Consider the following 16,750-nt stretch of genomic DNA (forward strand, 5'->3'; position numbering starts at 1 on the left):
GTCAATCGTTGTTGTTGATGTTCTTGTTGTTATCGTTGTTGTTGCTTTTGCTCTTACGCCATTTTGTTTGTCCAACTGTCTGTCTGATTTTGGCTGCTGCTTCTGCTGCCTCAGTCGCTGCCTCTGCCGCTGCCTCAGTCGCTGGTTTGTGCGTTCTCTTTAGCTGTCCATCTCGCTCTAGCTTTTGTGTGCGTCTGTTTTCATTAACAATTTGACTGTGGCGGCCATTTTGCTTTTTTGTTTAACTTTGTAGCTTGCTCTTCCTCTCTATGTCTCTCTCGTTTTCACTCTTGCAATTAGGCTCATTCAGTTTTGTAATTATTTTGAATGACCTTAGCGTTGTTGCTATTATTATTATTATTATTTATGTTGTTGCTAATAATGTTCTTGTTGTTGTTGTTCGTCTTCTTCTTCTTGTCTGCTTGCCTGTTTCAATTAGCGCGTCTTCCTTGTGTTGCCTAAATTCGTCAGTGCTGCGTTTAATTGCTCCCGCTGATAATTAACTGACACTTGTCTTTATCACTCTATATCTGTATCTCCATCTCTTTCCATTTCCAGGTCTGGTTCCAGAATAGACGCGCCAAGTGGCGTCGCCAGGAGAAATCGGAGAGTCTCCGTTTGGGACTGACGCACTTCACACAGCTTCCACATCGCTTGGGATGCGGAGCTTCCGGTCTCCCTGTGGATCCTTGGCTCTCGCCGCCGCTGCTGAGCGCGCTGCCAGGTAAGAGAGTGTGGAATAATTGGGAATGGGTTTCAATTGCGCGATATCGATAATTTATCGTTATATAGAAAATATATGCTTGAGCTAAAAAGTACACTCGATACGACATACACTGGGGTGCATCAATTTTTATAGACCCAAAAATGAGAAATGCGGGGACAAAGAATTTACTTTAGAACTACGGTTTCCTAATGAATACGTCTTAGAATTGACCGTAGGTTATGTACTGAATGTAACGAAACTTTTTAATCAAAACTAAAATTTACATGTTGTTTTTTTATGTTCTTAATTCTTTTTAAGTCTACTCAAATTTTATGTAAGATCTAATAATAATCTGTAATAATCAACAATATAGGTCTTGAGCATTTTATATTTAAAATATGCCAACTTTTAGGGAAAAAATACAAAAAGTGGTTTTATAATCGCTGCTTTTATACATATTTTTTAAAAATTGTAGTTCCTGAATGATTTTTCTAAAGGTTAATTCTTAGTTTTAGTCAAATAACTTTATAAAAATATTGGACTCACAAAAATTCTTTAAAATAGACCAAACAAAATGAGTTTGTATTTTTTAGATCTTAAAAACTTTTGAAGTGAAACGTTCTTGATTTTAGAAACTGTTCCATCCATTTTTTTATAGGTGCACGTTTTCTTTTACTCAGTGTCAATATCGCTACATTTTAATGATACTCATTTTTAATTATAAGCAATAAATCACTTGCCACACCCACTGTAACTGCTGTGCTTTCCTTGCAGGTTTCCTGTCGCATCCGCAGGGCGTTTATCCGAGTTATCTGACGCCGCCGCTGAGTCTGGCACCTGGCAACCTGACCATGAGCAGCCTGGCCGCCATGGGGCATCACCATGGGCCGGTGGCGCCACCGCCGCCGCCGCCGTCGCACGGACCGCACAGTGGGCAACTGGCGCCGCCAACGAGCGGGCCACCCCCACCCCCGCCACTGGCAGCGCATCCACACTCGCACACGCACACACACACACACACACACACACACGGACACGGACACGGTCATCATCATGCGGTGCCGTTGTCGCATTTGTCGCCGCATCTGTCGCGAATGTCGCCGCACGCGAATTCGCTGTCGCCGCATCACGTTGTCACGCTCGCTTCGCTGCCGACTGCGACGCCGACGACGCAGTCGACGTCGACGCTGACGACGACTGCATGCTCGACGGCGTCGTCTTCGTCGTCGTCGCTGGAATGCAGCGGACCCGATGTGTGCATGTCACCGCAGAACCTCAGCATTTCCAATGCCGATTCCAATGGCGATCTTCGGGATAACAGCGATGCCGAAGAGCGCAACGAGCGCGAGGAGCGAGAGCGCGAACTGCTCGACGTCGGCAGAGAGAGTCCCCCGCCCAACAGCGCAGCTACCCCCTCCGCCGGCACCCCCTCGGTGGACATGCGCAGCAATTCAATTGCAACGCTGCGAATCAAGGCGAAGGAACATCTCGATAATCTCAACAAGGGTCTAGTCTCCATGGTTTAGCTTTACCCTTGCCATCCACATGCAATCCACAAACTGTTAGCCTTAGTTAAGCCCACATACACATGCATTCCACAACACACACACATTCCACAATCAAAATCCCCTAAGTACTATTATCGTTCCCCATTAATCGTATGTGTTTTTAGTTTAGCGAATTTACCGTTGTAATCTTTAATTTGTATAGCCGAGAAACCAGTGAACCAAGAGTTTTCAATCTCAAAAAAAAACAAAACAAAAATAAAATATACAGGCGTGTTCCAAGTTCCCTAAACGCTGCAAAGCTCCAAAAATAACTATAAATTAAGCATGTTCCGTTTTTCAATTACTTTCTTTTAATTTTTAAACATTTTTCAACACTTTGGTTAAATTGTAGCGAAAGCGTAAATTGGAACACGCCTGCTAAATAGATTTTAGATTTATTTGTATCTTCATAAAAATCCTACATCTAAAACTTAACCCAATGCATATTAGCATTAATAAATAAATAAACAAGTTTTAGCTCACATCGATTTTGAAATTATTCACGTTTTGCATTTTTGTGGGTGGAGGGGAAATTAACATTTTGCCAACTGGCGTTAAATTCAAATTGGAATTGTGATGACCGCAAAATTAGCAGAACGCATTTTCTGCATTGTAATGCGATTAGTGGAATTGGTTTGCGAATTCCATTAATGGAATGTGTGCAAACATGTGTGTGTAAGTGTGAGTGTGTGTGTCACTCCAGTGATTTTCACTGTACAACACTACACTGATTTTGAGGAATATAAATTTTGTAATTTTTAAGTGTTTAAAAAAATTTCAAGGGGTTTGTATGGAAAACTGGATGATAGATGGCGTAGAATCGGAAAAATATCAAATTTTCTAAATGATACAAATTTAAATGCAGAAACGATTAACAGGCCAAATCTTGATCAAAATGACATTCCGCATGAAAATCGGTTAATTTTTGATAAAGTTATGTGAGATCAAAGTTATTGAAAAAATGTCAAGGGGTAAGTATGGAAAATTGTATGATAGACGGCTTAGAATGGAAAAAATATCAAATTTTCTAGATGATAAAAATTTAAATGCAGAATCAATTTAGAGGCCAAATCATGATCAAAACGACATTCCGCTTGAAAATCGGTAAATTTTTAGTGAAGTTATGAAAGATCTAAGTTTTTGAAAAAATGTCAAGGGGTAAGTATGGAAAATTGTATGATAGACGGCTTAGAATCGAAAAAATATTAAATTTTCTAGATGATGAATATTTAAATGCAGAATCAATTTAGAGGCCACATCAAGATCAAAACGACATTCCGCTTGAAAATCGGTAAATTTTTAGTGAAGTTATGAAAGATCAAAGTTTTTGAAAAAATGTCAAGGGGTAACTATGGAAAATTGTATGATAGATGGCTGATAATCGAAAAAATATCAAATTTTCTAGATGATAAAAATCTAAATGCAGATTAAATTAGGGGTCAAATCATGATCAAATTGACATTCCGCTTGAAAATCGGTTAAGTTTTGATGAAGTTATTGGAGATCAAAGTTTTTGAAAAAATGTCAAGGGTAAGTATGGAAAATTGGATAATAAATGACTTAGAATCGAAAAAATATCAAATTTTCTAGATGATAAAAATTTAAATGCAGAATAAATTTAGGGCCAAATCATGATCAAATTGACATTCCGCTTAAAAATCGATAAATTTTTGATGAAGTTATGTAAGATCAAAATCTTTGAAAAAATGCGAGTTTTGACAAAGTTATGAGAGTTTGAAGTACATGTTTCGTAAAGTAGGATCAATATTCGACCTGAGTTGGATGTATGATTCTACATTATTTTTTGTACTATAATGTATTATATTGAGTGTTAAAATATGTGATTGAATAATGAGCCAAACTCAATCTTGCAATTAGCCCAATAAAAACTTTATCAGTGTTGTTAATCTTCAGTTCGAATCTCATTAATGACTCAATCAATAATCAAGGATTTAATAAGCAAGGACTTAAGAGAGAGCGAGCGAGAGACAGAGTGCAGAGAGAGAGAAAGTGCAAAGAGAGACAAATTGAAATAAGTGACAAGCAGCAATTAAATGCAATTAAAAGGGACTAAATGCACAGCAAACAAAGGCGCATAATGACACATAATTGACAGGGAAGGGAAGGGGGTGAGAGCGGGGAGGAATAAGAAGGGGGTGTCTTAGTTAAAGGTAAGAATAAGTACACGTATTTGTGGCAAGTGCGGTAGTCGAATCTAATAAAATAATGAATAAATTATAATTGATTAACGCCGCAGGCAATTAAAATGTAAGCACGCTGACCAATCCCACCCCCACCCCCTGCTGTCCACACACACACACACACATTTCTGCTCTGTTACAATAACAACGACCTCGGCACAGTCTCGCTTGTATGTATGTGTCTTTCACATATGCACAATGATAATTGCAGGCAATTATATCCAAAGCTTATCACACGCACAAAATCTTAAAAAATCTCTCTTTCAAATGCACATACAGTATGTCAAGTAAGTAATGCGACAAATCAGAAACAGACAAGTATTTAATTTGAAAAAAAAAAAACCAAAAAAAGGTTTTCAAAACTTCTTTCAAGTGCATATACTGTAATTCGACGAAAATAATTTTCTTTTTTGTAATTGTTCTAAAAACCATATAAATAAATTAAAAGTGCTTAAAAGTTAAGTACATTTTTTTTTTGGTAAAATCAGAAATATGCAAATATTTTTGAATTAGTCAACACACTTACTTAACCAACTGTAAATAGTTTCTACAGCGGATGGGGTAAATTACTAGCGTAAATCGCCAGGGGAAATGAATAGGAATCGGAATAGGACAAGGTATACTTATAGTTATAGATATAGGGATAGTGGCATGCTAAGGTTGAATTTAGGTTTTATTTGTATTGTGTGGCAATTGCAACATTGCAATCCATTTGAGACACTTAATTAATACATGGGAAAATTACAGTTTTAAATGGAAATGCATTACACCATAAATGCAAGGTTAAAAAATTGAAATGTGTGTAAAATTGCGGAGGAAGCATTTTTTTAATTTAAATATTTATTTTGTGTTCCTATAAAATTTATTTTTTATTTTATAAAGCACTTTTAATAACCATAAAGAATAATTTAAATTATTACTTAAATGAAACATGTTAGTGGCTCCATCTATGAGTCGTTAAAACATTGAAATTGTTTGACAAGCAGTTTACACAGCCGCTGCTTTAGGACAACATGCAAGCAGTTCAACACATTTCAATGCGCTGTTTGCGTACTAAAATTGTGAATATAAAATTGAACAATTAAAATAAATAAAAAGAATTTAAAGCTGTTTTTATTATAATTTTTAAGAAATAAAACACATATTTTGCTGCTTTATATATTGTTCCTATTTGCCCACTGCTTACAGTTACAGCAAGCAGTGCAAGTGGTTGAGATTTGAAAAGCTTTTTGAACTGCAAGCTTTTCAACTGCCAACTGCATGCGAGCTTTCATTGAATGCATTCATCAAGTATAATGGCAATTTCGAGCATTCAATTTCCCAGCTGTCAAACTGTAAATGAAAATTGAAATCAAAAGGGGAAATGCAGGCAATTAATGTGCATTTTATTATTAGCTGCACGCTGATTGAGTGATAAAGAAAATGCAGAAATAAAGGGTGAATAAAACGAAAACAAAGTAGGTGCCAAACACCATATAAGGCGAAAATAAAACAGTCTCCCTCAAGATCAAACAGCATAAAGAAAACACATGTGTGTAGTGAAAGGGAGAGAAACATATATCAACCTCTCGCTTGCACGTTTGTTCTTCCGCTGTGGACCAAAAATAAGTGCAGCACATCAACTGCAGTGAAAGCCAAGTGGATGCCAAGTGGAAGCCAAGTGGAAGCCAAGTGCAAATCAAAGTCCAAGTGAATTGAACTTGAAAGAGCGAATGACGAATTCGAATTCCTGAATCATTTGCAAGCTTTTGCTCGCAGACATAGACTCAAGAGAGAGAGAGAGAGAGAGAGAGAGAGCAAACAAGTGACAAGTGTTCCACAATGCAACAATTCTCTCTTACGCCCGCTCTCTTCGTGTCTGTGTATAAATAGAAATTGTCAAAAACCACCGAGTCCATTGAATGGCGCTTATTGGAGATTCGTTCAACGGAAGCGCCGAAAGCAGCGGGAAGGGGAGGGGGGAAGAAGAGGGCAGATTGACCAGCTGCCCATAAACATTGAACTTCCGATTCAGCTAGCCAAATGTTCAACTACATGCCTACACTAAGGCAAGAAAGTGTTTTGACACAATCAAAAAAATTACACATACATCATTATTCTTTTAAGGACTTTTCTTTTATTTCTTATTTTATTACTCTCCTCTACAGTTTTTAGATTAATTCATAACTCTAATCTAAATTTAAAAAAGAAAAAAATATTTTTATCGTTTGTTTCTTTTATTTATTTATCTAACTAGCTTATATTTTGTCAAGAAAACTTTCTTGACTAATTGTATGTTTCATTACAAATTACACACAAATGTACAATCCACATGCACACACAATACAATACAACACATCCACAATTGGATCCTAAGTATTTAATTTTGCTACCCACAAGATATATCGCATATTGATGACATACAGCTGATCGCGACCGTTTGGTCGATGATGAAAGCGTTGGCGGTATTTCTTTTCATATTTTTTTTTTCTCATTCTTCTTCTTCACATTTCTTTCTCCTTCTAGTTTGTTGTTGTTGCTCTACTATGCGCTTGCTTTTTTGTATATATAAAATAACAATGTTAAAAATAAAAATGTTCAGCACGAAATGAAACCAGCGCCAAAACACACAAACACAACAAATTATCGAACAGCATTTTGTGGATATATCTATCGTCTATATACAAATATATCTAACTGAAAAATTCTACTTTTGCCGCGCACCATAAATGTCCGCGTCATTTATTCCGATTGCTTATAGAGAGCATATGCTGATTTTCAGATTTAGGTTGAACCAAAATTATATTTTAAATATGTTAAATTGTAATGAAAATTTGTATCCATATAATTAATAATACATATACATACAAATAAATTAAAATTGAATTAAATTATATAATCTAATAATATGAAAAGTTTTTAAATATTTAATTAAATTAAAAAATTATTATAAAATTCTTTTTTTTATTTACTGAATAAAAAATATAATAAGTAAAGTTAAATAGTGCAATATCTTAAAATAAGATATTATATTTCTCAGCTATTTTGTGTCAAAATTTCAACCTTCTATGCTTTACCGCTTTGGCTGCACAAAGATCAGTCAGTCAGGACAAAGAATTTTATTGTCATATGTAATTAGTTATATAATCTAACATTATTAGAAAATGTTAAGCCTTTAATATTTACCCAAGTAATAATTACATGAAGAAATTATATTGTTTTTAAACTTATGATCGGAAATTATTGAAAAATGTATTCTTTTAAAATATTTAATCAAGTAATTAATAAAAAAATTTAAAAATATGATGTTTAATGAAAGCATTTTATGTACTTAAAATAGTTGAATCATTTCAAATTTTTAGCCAAGTATTAAATACAAAATTTAATATTATTACTATCATTTTTAGGCCCACTCTAATCTGTGGCAAGCTACGTGTGTATACTACTTATTTGCCATAGAAATATTTCAACATATTGCTGTTGCTCTTCTCTAATATTTTCTATGTTTTTTCTCTATATCTGCTTAGTTCTCTATTTCGTATTTAGTTTTCTGTTCTTGAATATTTTCTGTCCGATCTGGAGACGTACAGTGCGGCATTTTTTTTGTAGACTATGCGAATTGTAGCGCATATCCGAATGTATTTTTGTCGCATTTTGACATCTAGATAAATATATAGATATGGCTATATTCATGAATAATTTAGATATGTATATATGAATGTATTTCACCGGCTTTGCTTATACTTTTTGGATATGGCCACTTGTCTGCTTTGGGTTGAAATTATTGCAGGCAGCACGTGAATCCATTTATGACTAAATATTTGTCTTTGGAAAACTCAATTAGTTTAGGTTGGAAAATGATTGAAAATGGCATTGCTGAGATTTGAAATGCGATATATAAATTTATGTGTATCTGAGTATTTTATTATTATTATTTTAGCAACTGAAACACAATGAGATTCTTTTTAATACCCTAAAATATTCCATGCCAACTCAAATTTTCTGCTCTGGAATATGTTTATGCAACTTCCCTCTCTTTCTGTCTTTAGCTCTATATTTGTGTGTATCTATGTAACCCACTAAAAATAAACCCCATCTCCAGAGGCAGTGCATGCACTCAATTTTCTAGATTCTAAATTCTAATTTGGCTACGGCATACGATTCTGATTGGGATTCCGCATCAGATTCAGATTCAAATACAAATTTAACTGCTGGAACGGGTGTTTATGCGCCTGGTTGACCTGATTTACTTCTTATTCCCCCCCACATGCCACAGGCGGTGCCTCAAATTAGCTGCCAAGTGGTGCATTTTATGATAAACAACAGCCAGTTGCAGTTGCAACTACACACAGAGAAATAATGCATATTTAAAATATATACAGTCATATTTCATTTAAGTAAATCTTATGAAAATATAAAAATTTATAAGAAACACTTTGATTTAATAAAACAAAACGTATTAAAATGTCACAGTTAATATGAAATTGAAAAAAAACAAAGAGAAAAAGACTTAAATATATATAATTAAAATGAAACATTTGTTGTTTAACGTTAAATCTTTATCATTTCAATAATTCACAAAGTTAATTAAAATGTGTTCAATTTGATAATGTTTCATTATATTTATAAAATATTTTGATTTTAATTTGGACATTTTCTTAGCATTTTATGTGAATCAACTAGATATTGTAAAATCGGGTCTACAAATTAAAGATTTGTGTAGCCTATTTAAATATTCGATCAACATATTTAAGTCCAATATTCTTCTTATTTATTTCTGAATTTTTAAGTGTGCTAGAGTATGTATACTGTATACAATAAATATTGATATATACAATTTAAGATTATATGATTATATGATTGATATATATTTAAATACCTATAAAATTTTTGAATATGCAAACTTGTATTTTTTAAAACTCGAAAATGTTTTTCATTTAATAAAATGATATCTTTTTGTTTCAGCAAAATTTCTGCATTATTAACTAATAGCTAATAATAAATAAATAATGAATTTAAATATGTTGAAATTGTGTAAATAATATAAAGTAGTTATGTTAACTACAGCTAAATTTATATTAAATTTATATTTAAAGAGCACTTACCTTTTTTGTCTAATTTTTATCTAATGCCAAATCATAGGACAAACCAACTCAAATGTAAAATATTAAATTTTCAGTGCAATAATTCTTTGAGTGTAGCATGTGGCACGTTGCACGTAGCACGTTGCAGCTGAGAATGCAGCTGCTCGGCTGGACTCTGGTCAGCTGAAGAGCACCACAAAATGCGCTAAGTAAATCATTGACAATCCATTGATGACAATGACGATTAGCTCAATTAGCCACAAAAAGGGCAATTGTGGCTAAAACCCTTTTGCACTCCACACCCGTTCAATTCAATTCAATTCAATACAAATCAATTCAATGCATTGTTTGTTTCACACGCGTGTTTACAAATGTGTGCATAGAGATAAAGGGGAAGAGTATAGAGAAGGGAGACATAAATCCAATAAACTGGCAAAATTAATTTACAATTAATTCAAGGGATAGTTTTTGGTCACTTTGATGAACTGCCAAATTGGCAACTTAATAAAAATGCCGCAAATTCAGTTGAAGTTGTTACGGTTTGAAGGCTTAAGGGTTGCTTCACTCCCACACACACACACACACACACACACACACACAGTGGCAGCAACATCATCATGATTATCATGCCTCATCATGTGGCAGCCACAGTCATGTAACGGCTTGTTGCCTTGGCTTTGGGCGTCTGTGTGCATTTCGCTTGAGCTGTCAAATGCGCAGCGCGTCTCTCCATCCCTTCTCATGCCTCATCCCTGCCCCTTAACCTCTACCCCGTCCTGCCACCCTCACACTGTCTGTGTGATGTGGCGACCACTTTGTCACCCACCAGCCGCCAATGTCACCGTTACAGGCTCAATTGCAATTTGTTTTCGTTGATTCCCATTCCCAGGCAAAACAAGTCAATGAGCTACAGTCGAGATGCTCGACTGCTTGATGCCCAGCAGTCGTACGTACGCAATGAAAAAATAATAATATAAAATAAATAAATAAATGTATGCTAAATGGCTGATGATCGAAAAAAATTAAGTTTCTAAAAAAAAAAAATTAAATGCAGAATCAATAAAGAGGCCAAATCATGATCAAAACGACATTCCGCTTGAAAATCTGATCATTTTTGATGAAGTTATGAGAGATCAAAGTTTTTGAAAAAATGTCAAGGGGTAGGTATGGAAAATTGGATGATAGATGGCTTAGTATCGAAAAAATATCAAATTTTCGAGATGATAAAAATTTGAATGCAGAATCAAGGCCAAATCATGATCAAAATGACATTCCGCTTGAAAATCGGTCAAGTTTTGACAAAGTTATGAGAGATCAAAGCTTTTGAAAAAATGTCAAGGGGTAAGTATGGAAAATTGGACGATAGATGGCTTAGAATCGAAATAATATAAAATATTCTAGATGATACAAATTTAAATGCAGAATCATAATCAAAATGACATTCCACTTGAAAATCGGTTAATTTTTGATGAAGTTATGAAAAATCAAAGTTTTTGAAAAAATGTCAAGCTTGCGATTTAAAATTTTGACCCTTGGCATCAAAATCACATTCTGGCTGGCTTGTTTAACAAAATTTTAATGCAGAATCAATTTTGAAGCAATATCACGATGAATATGATATTTCGATTGAAAATCGGTTGAGTTTTGATAAAGTTATGAACATTTAAAATTGAGGAAATTATGAGTTAACAATTTCGGAAATCTAGATGTTCATACGACAGCAGACAAACGTATACACAAACTAATAAGTCTAGTTACACTTTTGTGTGCTGGGCTAAAATGCTCAGACTCGTTGTTTACTTAGGAACGCGGTGCGGGATTCGGGTTCGAATACGGGTTCGGAAACGGGCATTTTGTGGGAGCAGCATTGGCATTGGATAATTCACAAATGAATCCCTTTAGTGTTGGCAATTGGTGCACGTGCACTAAAACAACAGTGCTGCCAGGATACGTGCTCATTATTAAAATTCCTTGGCCAAAAGCTGATACTTTGACTCTATTTCTATCTCTCTCTCTCTCTCTCTCACTTTGGCTCTTTGACGGCGTTGACAGCGACGCTCCACTGTACAATTGACTGGGTTTTATTAAATTTTGATTTAACCATTTATACAATCTATGTATTTGCCATTGACATTCTAGCTGAGATTTGTGTTTCAGCCTCAAGGCAATCTCTCCTCTGACCTGTGACCTCGGGCCATTGTTTGTCCTTTGGCCTGATGCGATTTGATTGCGATTATGGCGCGAGTTTTGATTGCTCATTTGGAAAAACATTTCAATTTCAATGGTGGGTCGTTTTGGGAACATAATATTGCCATATATATTTGCGATGTTATAAGTAGGTTTAAATAGGGATATAATTAAGTCAACTGGCAACAGGAATGAAAGAAGTTCCCACATTCTCAGTCAAAACTAGAACTGCAAAAATACATTTATTATTTAAAGCACAGCTAAAATATTGAAATTGAACAGTACATATTCAATTTGACATTCTATTTCTATTAAATTTACAAGAAAATATTTTTTACTTATTTAACTGACACCTTTAGACATTTAGAAAATGGAAAATTATATAGTTTTAATTTTCCTATATTGAAAACTATTTAATAGCAAAATATAATTTTTTTAGACAATGGTAGCTCAAGTATATTTATAACATATAAATAGTAATATAAGAGATTACTCCCAGATATAATTTGCTCTTCGTGTAATGGACAGTTTTCATTAAATACATTTTTATTAAAAAAAAGTAAAAGAATATTTGAAAATAGACCATATGCCAAGTAGATATTAATAGATAATTTGTAGAAATATAATTTGTTATTTGCCAGTTGGCGATATAATAATTTTAATTGAAAGGGAACAATCCAATCAAATTTTGAAATGCATATGGATATTTTTTTTTTTAAAATTCTCAACCATAAAACAAAACTATAAAACGAAATTAAAAATTGTTTTAAACTGCTATAACAGTTGCCGCGTAGCCTACAATTTTTTTCAGTATATTGAGATATAAGTGATTTTCAATAAATATTGCATAAAAAACTTTTGGAAAGACATAATTATGTTTAAATTATATTTTCAACTAAACCAAAATACCAAATAAAAAATATTAAAGTCTTAAGCTTAAGACTTTAAAATGAATATGAATTAAAATACTTATGCAATCAGTTTATTAAAATTATTTAAAATTTATAAAGAGGGTATATGCAATTCGTTGTGCTGCTTTTCCACTTTCACTAATTTGGCTATCTAAAAGGGAAATGGGGAAAGAAGCAGCAGACTGAGATTCTGGTCTGTTACTATCCCAGGTTAAATATAGCAAAGCGACAAGCTAAATATATTTATTAACTGAAAAGATATTTTGGCGAATTGAAATGAAAATGAAAATGATAATATGCATATATTAGTCATATCTATTGGCTGTCTGGTTCTAAGCCTTTCCAACTAATATATATGTATATATGCAGTAAAAAACTGGATATATGTCTAACTGATTATTATATGTACCTAAATAGTGCCACAGAAAAGTATGCTCGCATTGCGGCAATAAAATCTTATGGCCTCGCTGTCCTATTTGCGACATAAATCTTTACATTTTTAGTTGGAGCAAAACAACATATTTACTAGACATACGTATATATATATATACATCTGGTATATAGTATCTTTATAGTATGCAGATATGTTTTTGTATTTGTATGGGTGTTATAGAGTATGTTGGAAGTATTTTCTCTTTGGTTCAGAGACTATGCCATAAAACGTAAACATGCCCCACTTAGTTGCTGCTAAAAATAAAATATAAACCTAATTTAAATGGATACCCTGGAAAGGCAGTGTTACCCCCCCAAGCGAGTTGCTAGAAAAGTGCAAAGCAGTTGCATACAATTCACAACTGTAAATAAACAAATTTCCATTTAAATTATGCTCATTACAATGTGCAGAGAGTAAGAGAGAAGATAGGGGGAGAAAGAGTGCAGAAGGCAGGCAAATAAAGTGAGGGCGTGGGCAATTTGTATAATGAGAGCAATGGGAAATCTGACCAAAAATAGAAATGCGAACAGCGGAATTTCATTGAAGGTGCAAACGTGCGCGCCAAAAATGAGAAAATGAGTAAATGAGAACGAAGAACTAAGAACTGAGAGAAATATCGAAAATAGAAAATGAATTTATTACGACATACGAAAAACACGAAAGTTATGAAAAGAACAAAATCAAGTATATGTATTGTAGAGTGGGAATGCGAATGGGAACGAGGCAAAACAAAAACAAAATTAATGTTCGAAATCCCCCCACGACCTAAAAAGTTGAAAAAAAAAATCAAGTTAAATACCAACAAAATCTGTGCAAGCTATGTGTGTGTGTGTATTCCATTTGCTCTCACGCACACCCGCGCAGGCAGCGCAGTCGGCGCAGTCAGCGCAGTCCGCGCAGTCAGCAGCAAAGAGAGCAATCTGTTCAGAGAGTGAGAGCAGCGTTGGCGTTGGCGTGAGCAAGAGATCGCTGGAGCAGCAGCCTTGCCTTATACGGCACTTTTGGACTCGCTACGAAAACGTTTTCGTTTCGTTCGTTTGTTCGCACGAGTACAAGCAAGCAAAACCGATTGCCAACAGCACGCTCGATCAGGCCGAACTGTATACGCTCGCTCGCTCTCTTTCGCACTCGCTCTCGTTCTCGCCTGCTGCAAACGAAGGCAAACGAAGCATTGTCCAAAAGGCGGCCCCCCTATGCTAAGGATCTATTTTTAGGCGCCATACAGCGCAGCACGAAGGTGGGCAGATATCCATGTATCTGTAGCTGTAGCTGTATCTGTATCTTTAGCTGTTTGTTGCTAATGCTGTGGCTGCTTCTAGAACAGGGAGCACAAGGAGAGGGGGAAAGTAGCAGCAGCGCTGTTCAATTTTCTTGGACGCCAAGTAAAATCGGTCGGTTCAGCTCTGGTATAAAATCCGAGTACCAACGCGGTCATACTTTAGTCAGTCAGTTGTGTTCCAAAGCGTACACATTGCCGTAATTCTTAATTTAAATTCACCCGTGGTACCGTAAATTAAACCAAAAACCCATACAAAATGTGTGACGATGAGGTTGCTGCTTTGGTCGTTGACAATGGTGCGTATACCAAAAAAAAAACAGTACATAACATAACAGAACAGATAAAAATAATATCAGTTAACATCAAAAGATCAGCCAACGAAATGGATTATTCATTCAAATAGAAATCAAATGCAAAATGTGGATTATATATTGCAAGGATATTCAGTGACAGTGCTCGCAAGTGACTCTAGAAATTTCGAAATAATTTCAAAATCAATTTAATTTCTTTGGAAATTTTGATAAACTTTTGAACAAAATCAACAAACTGCAGGATATTCAACACATTCCCTTAAAGAATTGTGATATTTCCCTTACATTTTCAAATTTTTCACAGAAATCTGCAAATTTTTTCATCAGTGTTTACATTTTTTGTGTGATTTCTGAGATTTTCCCATATAAAATCCACTTTCTTTTATGTTTTCCCAGTTCTCGAGATCTTTAATCTCATATAAGACATCTGTCTAGATATTATCATAGCAATTAGCTAATTTTCCATCACTTTTTACATATTTATTGTGATCTGTGAGATTTTTCAATTTTATATCCCAGTTTTTTGTGACGATTCCTAGTTTTTCAGACAGATTTTGAGTTTTCTAAACTCATATGAGTCATATAATCAATTCAACCAGCAAGTTTACAATATATTTTCACATTTTTGTGTGATTTGTGAGATTTTCTAATGAAATTTCGCATTTTTCGTAAAGTTTCGTAGTTTTTCAGACAGTTTTTGAGTTTTTTGAACTCATTTGTGGCATTTTTCTAGATAGACAGCAAAATTTTCATCACTTTTCACATTTTTTGTGTGATCTGTGAGATTTTCATATGGATTTTTCCATTTTCCGTTAGGACAGTTTCGAAAATTGTCGATTTTGGTTTGCTAACGAGCGTATTTTGTGTTTGTTCTCGATCATGCAGGCTCCGGCATGTGCAAGGCCGGTTTCGCCGGTGATGACGCACCCCGTGCCGTCTTCCCATCCATTGTCGGTCGTCCACGCCACCAGGGTGTGATGGTCGGTATGGGACAGAAGGACTCGTATGTCGGTGATGAGGCCCAATCCAAGAGAGGTATCCTCACCCTGAAGTACCCAATTGAGCACGGTATCATCACCAACTGGGATGATATGGAGAAGATCTGGCATCACACCTTCTACAACGAGCTGCGCGTTGCCCCCGAGGAGCACCCCGTTCTGTTGACCGAGGCCCCATTGAACCCCAAGGCTAACCGTGAGAAGATGACCCAAATCATGTTTGAGACCTTCAACTCCCCCGCCATGTATGTGGCCATCCAGGCTGTGCTCTCGCTGTACGCCTCCGGCCGTACCACCGGTATTGTTTTGGATTCCGGTGATGGTGTCTCCCACACCGTGCCCATCTATGAGGGTTATGCTCTGCCCCATGCCATCCTCCGTCTGGATTTGGCCGGTCGCGATTTGACCGACTACCTGATGAAGATCCTCACCGAGCGCGGTTACTCTTTCACCACCACCGCCGAGCGTGAAATCGTGCGTGACATCAAGGAGAAGCTGTGCTATGTTGCTCTGGACTTTGAGCAGGAGATGGCCACCGCTGCCGCCTCCACCTCCCTGGAGAAGTCCTATGAACTTCCCGACGGACAGGTCATCACCATCGGCAATGAGCGTTTCCGTTGCCCCGAGTCCCTGTTCCAGCCCTCGTTCTTGGGTATGGAATCGTGCGGTATCCACGAGACCGTCTACAACTCGATCATGAAGTGCGATGTTGATATCCGTAAGGATCTGTATGCCAACATTGTCATGTCCGGTGGCACCACCATGTATCCCGGTATTGCCGATCGTATGCAGAAGGAGATCACCTCCCTGGCCCCATCCACCATCAAGATCAAGATCATTGCTCCCCCAGAGCGCAAATACTCCGTATGGATCGGTGGCTCCATCTTGGCTTCCCTGTCTACCTTCCAGCAGATGTGGATCTCCAAGGAGGAATACGACGAGTCCGGCCCTGGCATTGTCCACCGCAAGTGCTTCTAAGCATTTACACCCCCACCCCCTCCAACACCAACACCACCCCCACCTGCTGCATAATAATGTTGTTGCATCCCTGGTTCTCAACCTTGTTGTGTCTATATTATTATGTTTGCGGGTCAAACACCAACATCTAATCACA

General features: G+C 36.0%; 2 protein-coding genes across 2 annotated transcripts in view; both read left to right on the forward strand.

The window, feature by feature from the left end:
- Positions 1–2,735, forward strand: part of LOC117785885 (retinal homeobox protein Rx) — a 36,129-nt gene extending 33,394 nt beyond the window's left edge. The window contains exons 5-6 of the mRNA XM_034624147.1: positions 559–724; positions 1,481–2,735. Coding sequence (XP_034480038.1) covers positions 559–724; positions 1,481–2,232 — 918 coding nt within the window. The 3' untranslated portion in view covers positions 2,233–2,735. The remainder of the gene's footprint in view (positions 1–558; positions 725–1,480) is intronic.
- An 11,731-nt stretch (positions 2,736–14,466) lies between these two features.
- Positions 14,467–16,750, forward strand: LOC117785508 (actin-57B). Its single transcript, XM_034623578.1, has 2 exons — positions 14,467–14,623; positions 15,524–16,750. The coding sequence occupies exons 1-2, from the start codon at positions 14,584–14,586 to the stop codon at positions 16,612–16,614; spliced, it is 1,131 nt and encodes a 376-aa protein (XP_034479469.1). The 5' UTR covers positions 14,467–14,583; the 3' UTR covers positions 16,615–16,750.

The sequence above is a fragment of the Drosophila innubila genome (assembly GCF_004354385.1).
Source record: "Drosophila innubila isolate TH190305 chromosome 2R unlocalized genomic scaffold, UK_Dinn_1.0 1_C_2R, whole genome shotgun sequence".
In the NCBI taxonomy this organism is placed as follows: domain Eukaryota; kingdom Metazoa; phylum Arthropoda; class Insecta; order Diptera; family Drosophilidae; genus Drosophila; species Drosophila innubila.

Coding starts and splice junctions, on each gene's coding strand:
- LOC117785508 (XM_034623578.1), top strand. CDS start 14,584: ATGTGTGACGATGAGGTTGCTGCTTTGGTCGTTGACAATG. Junction 14,624..15,523: donor TGCTTTGGTCGTTGACAATG/GTGCGTATACCA, acceptor TCGATCATGCAG/GCTCCGGCATGTGCAAGGCC.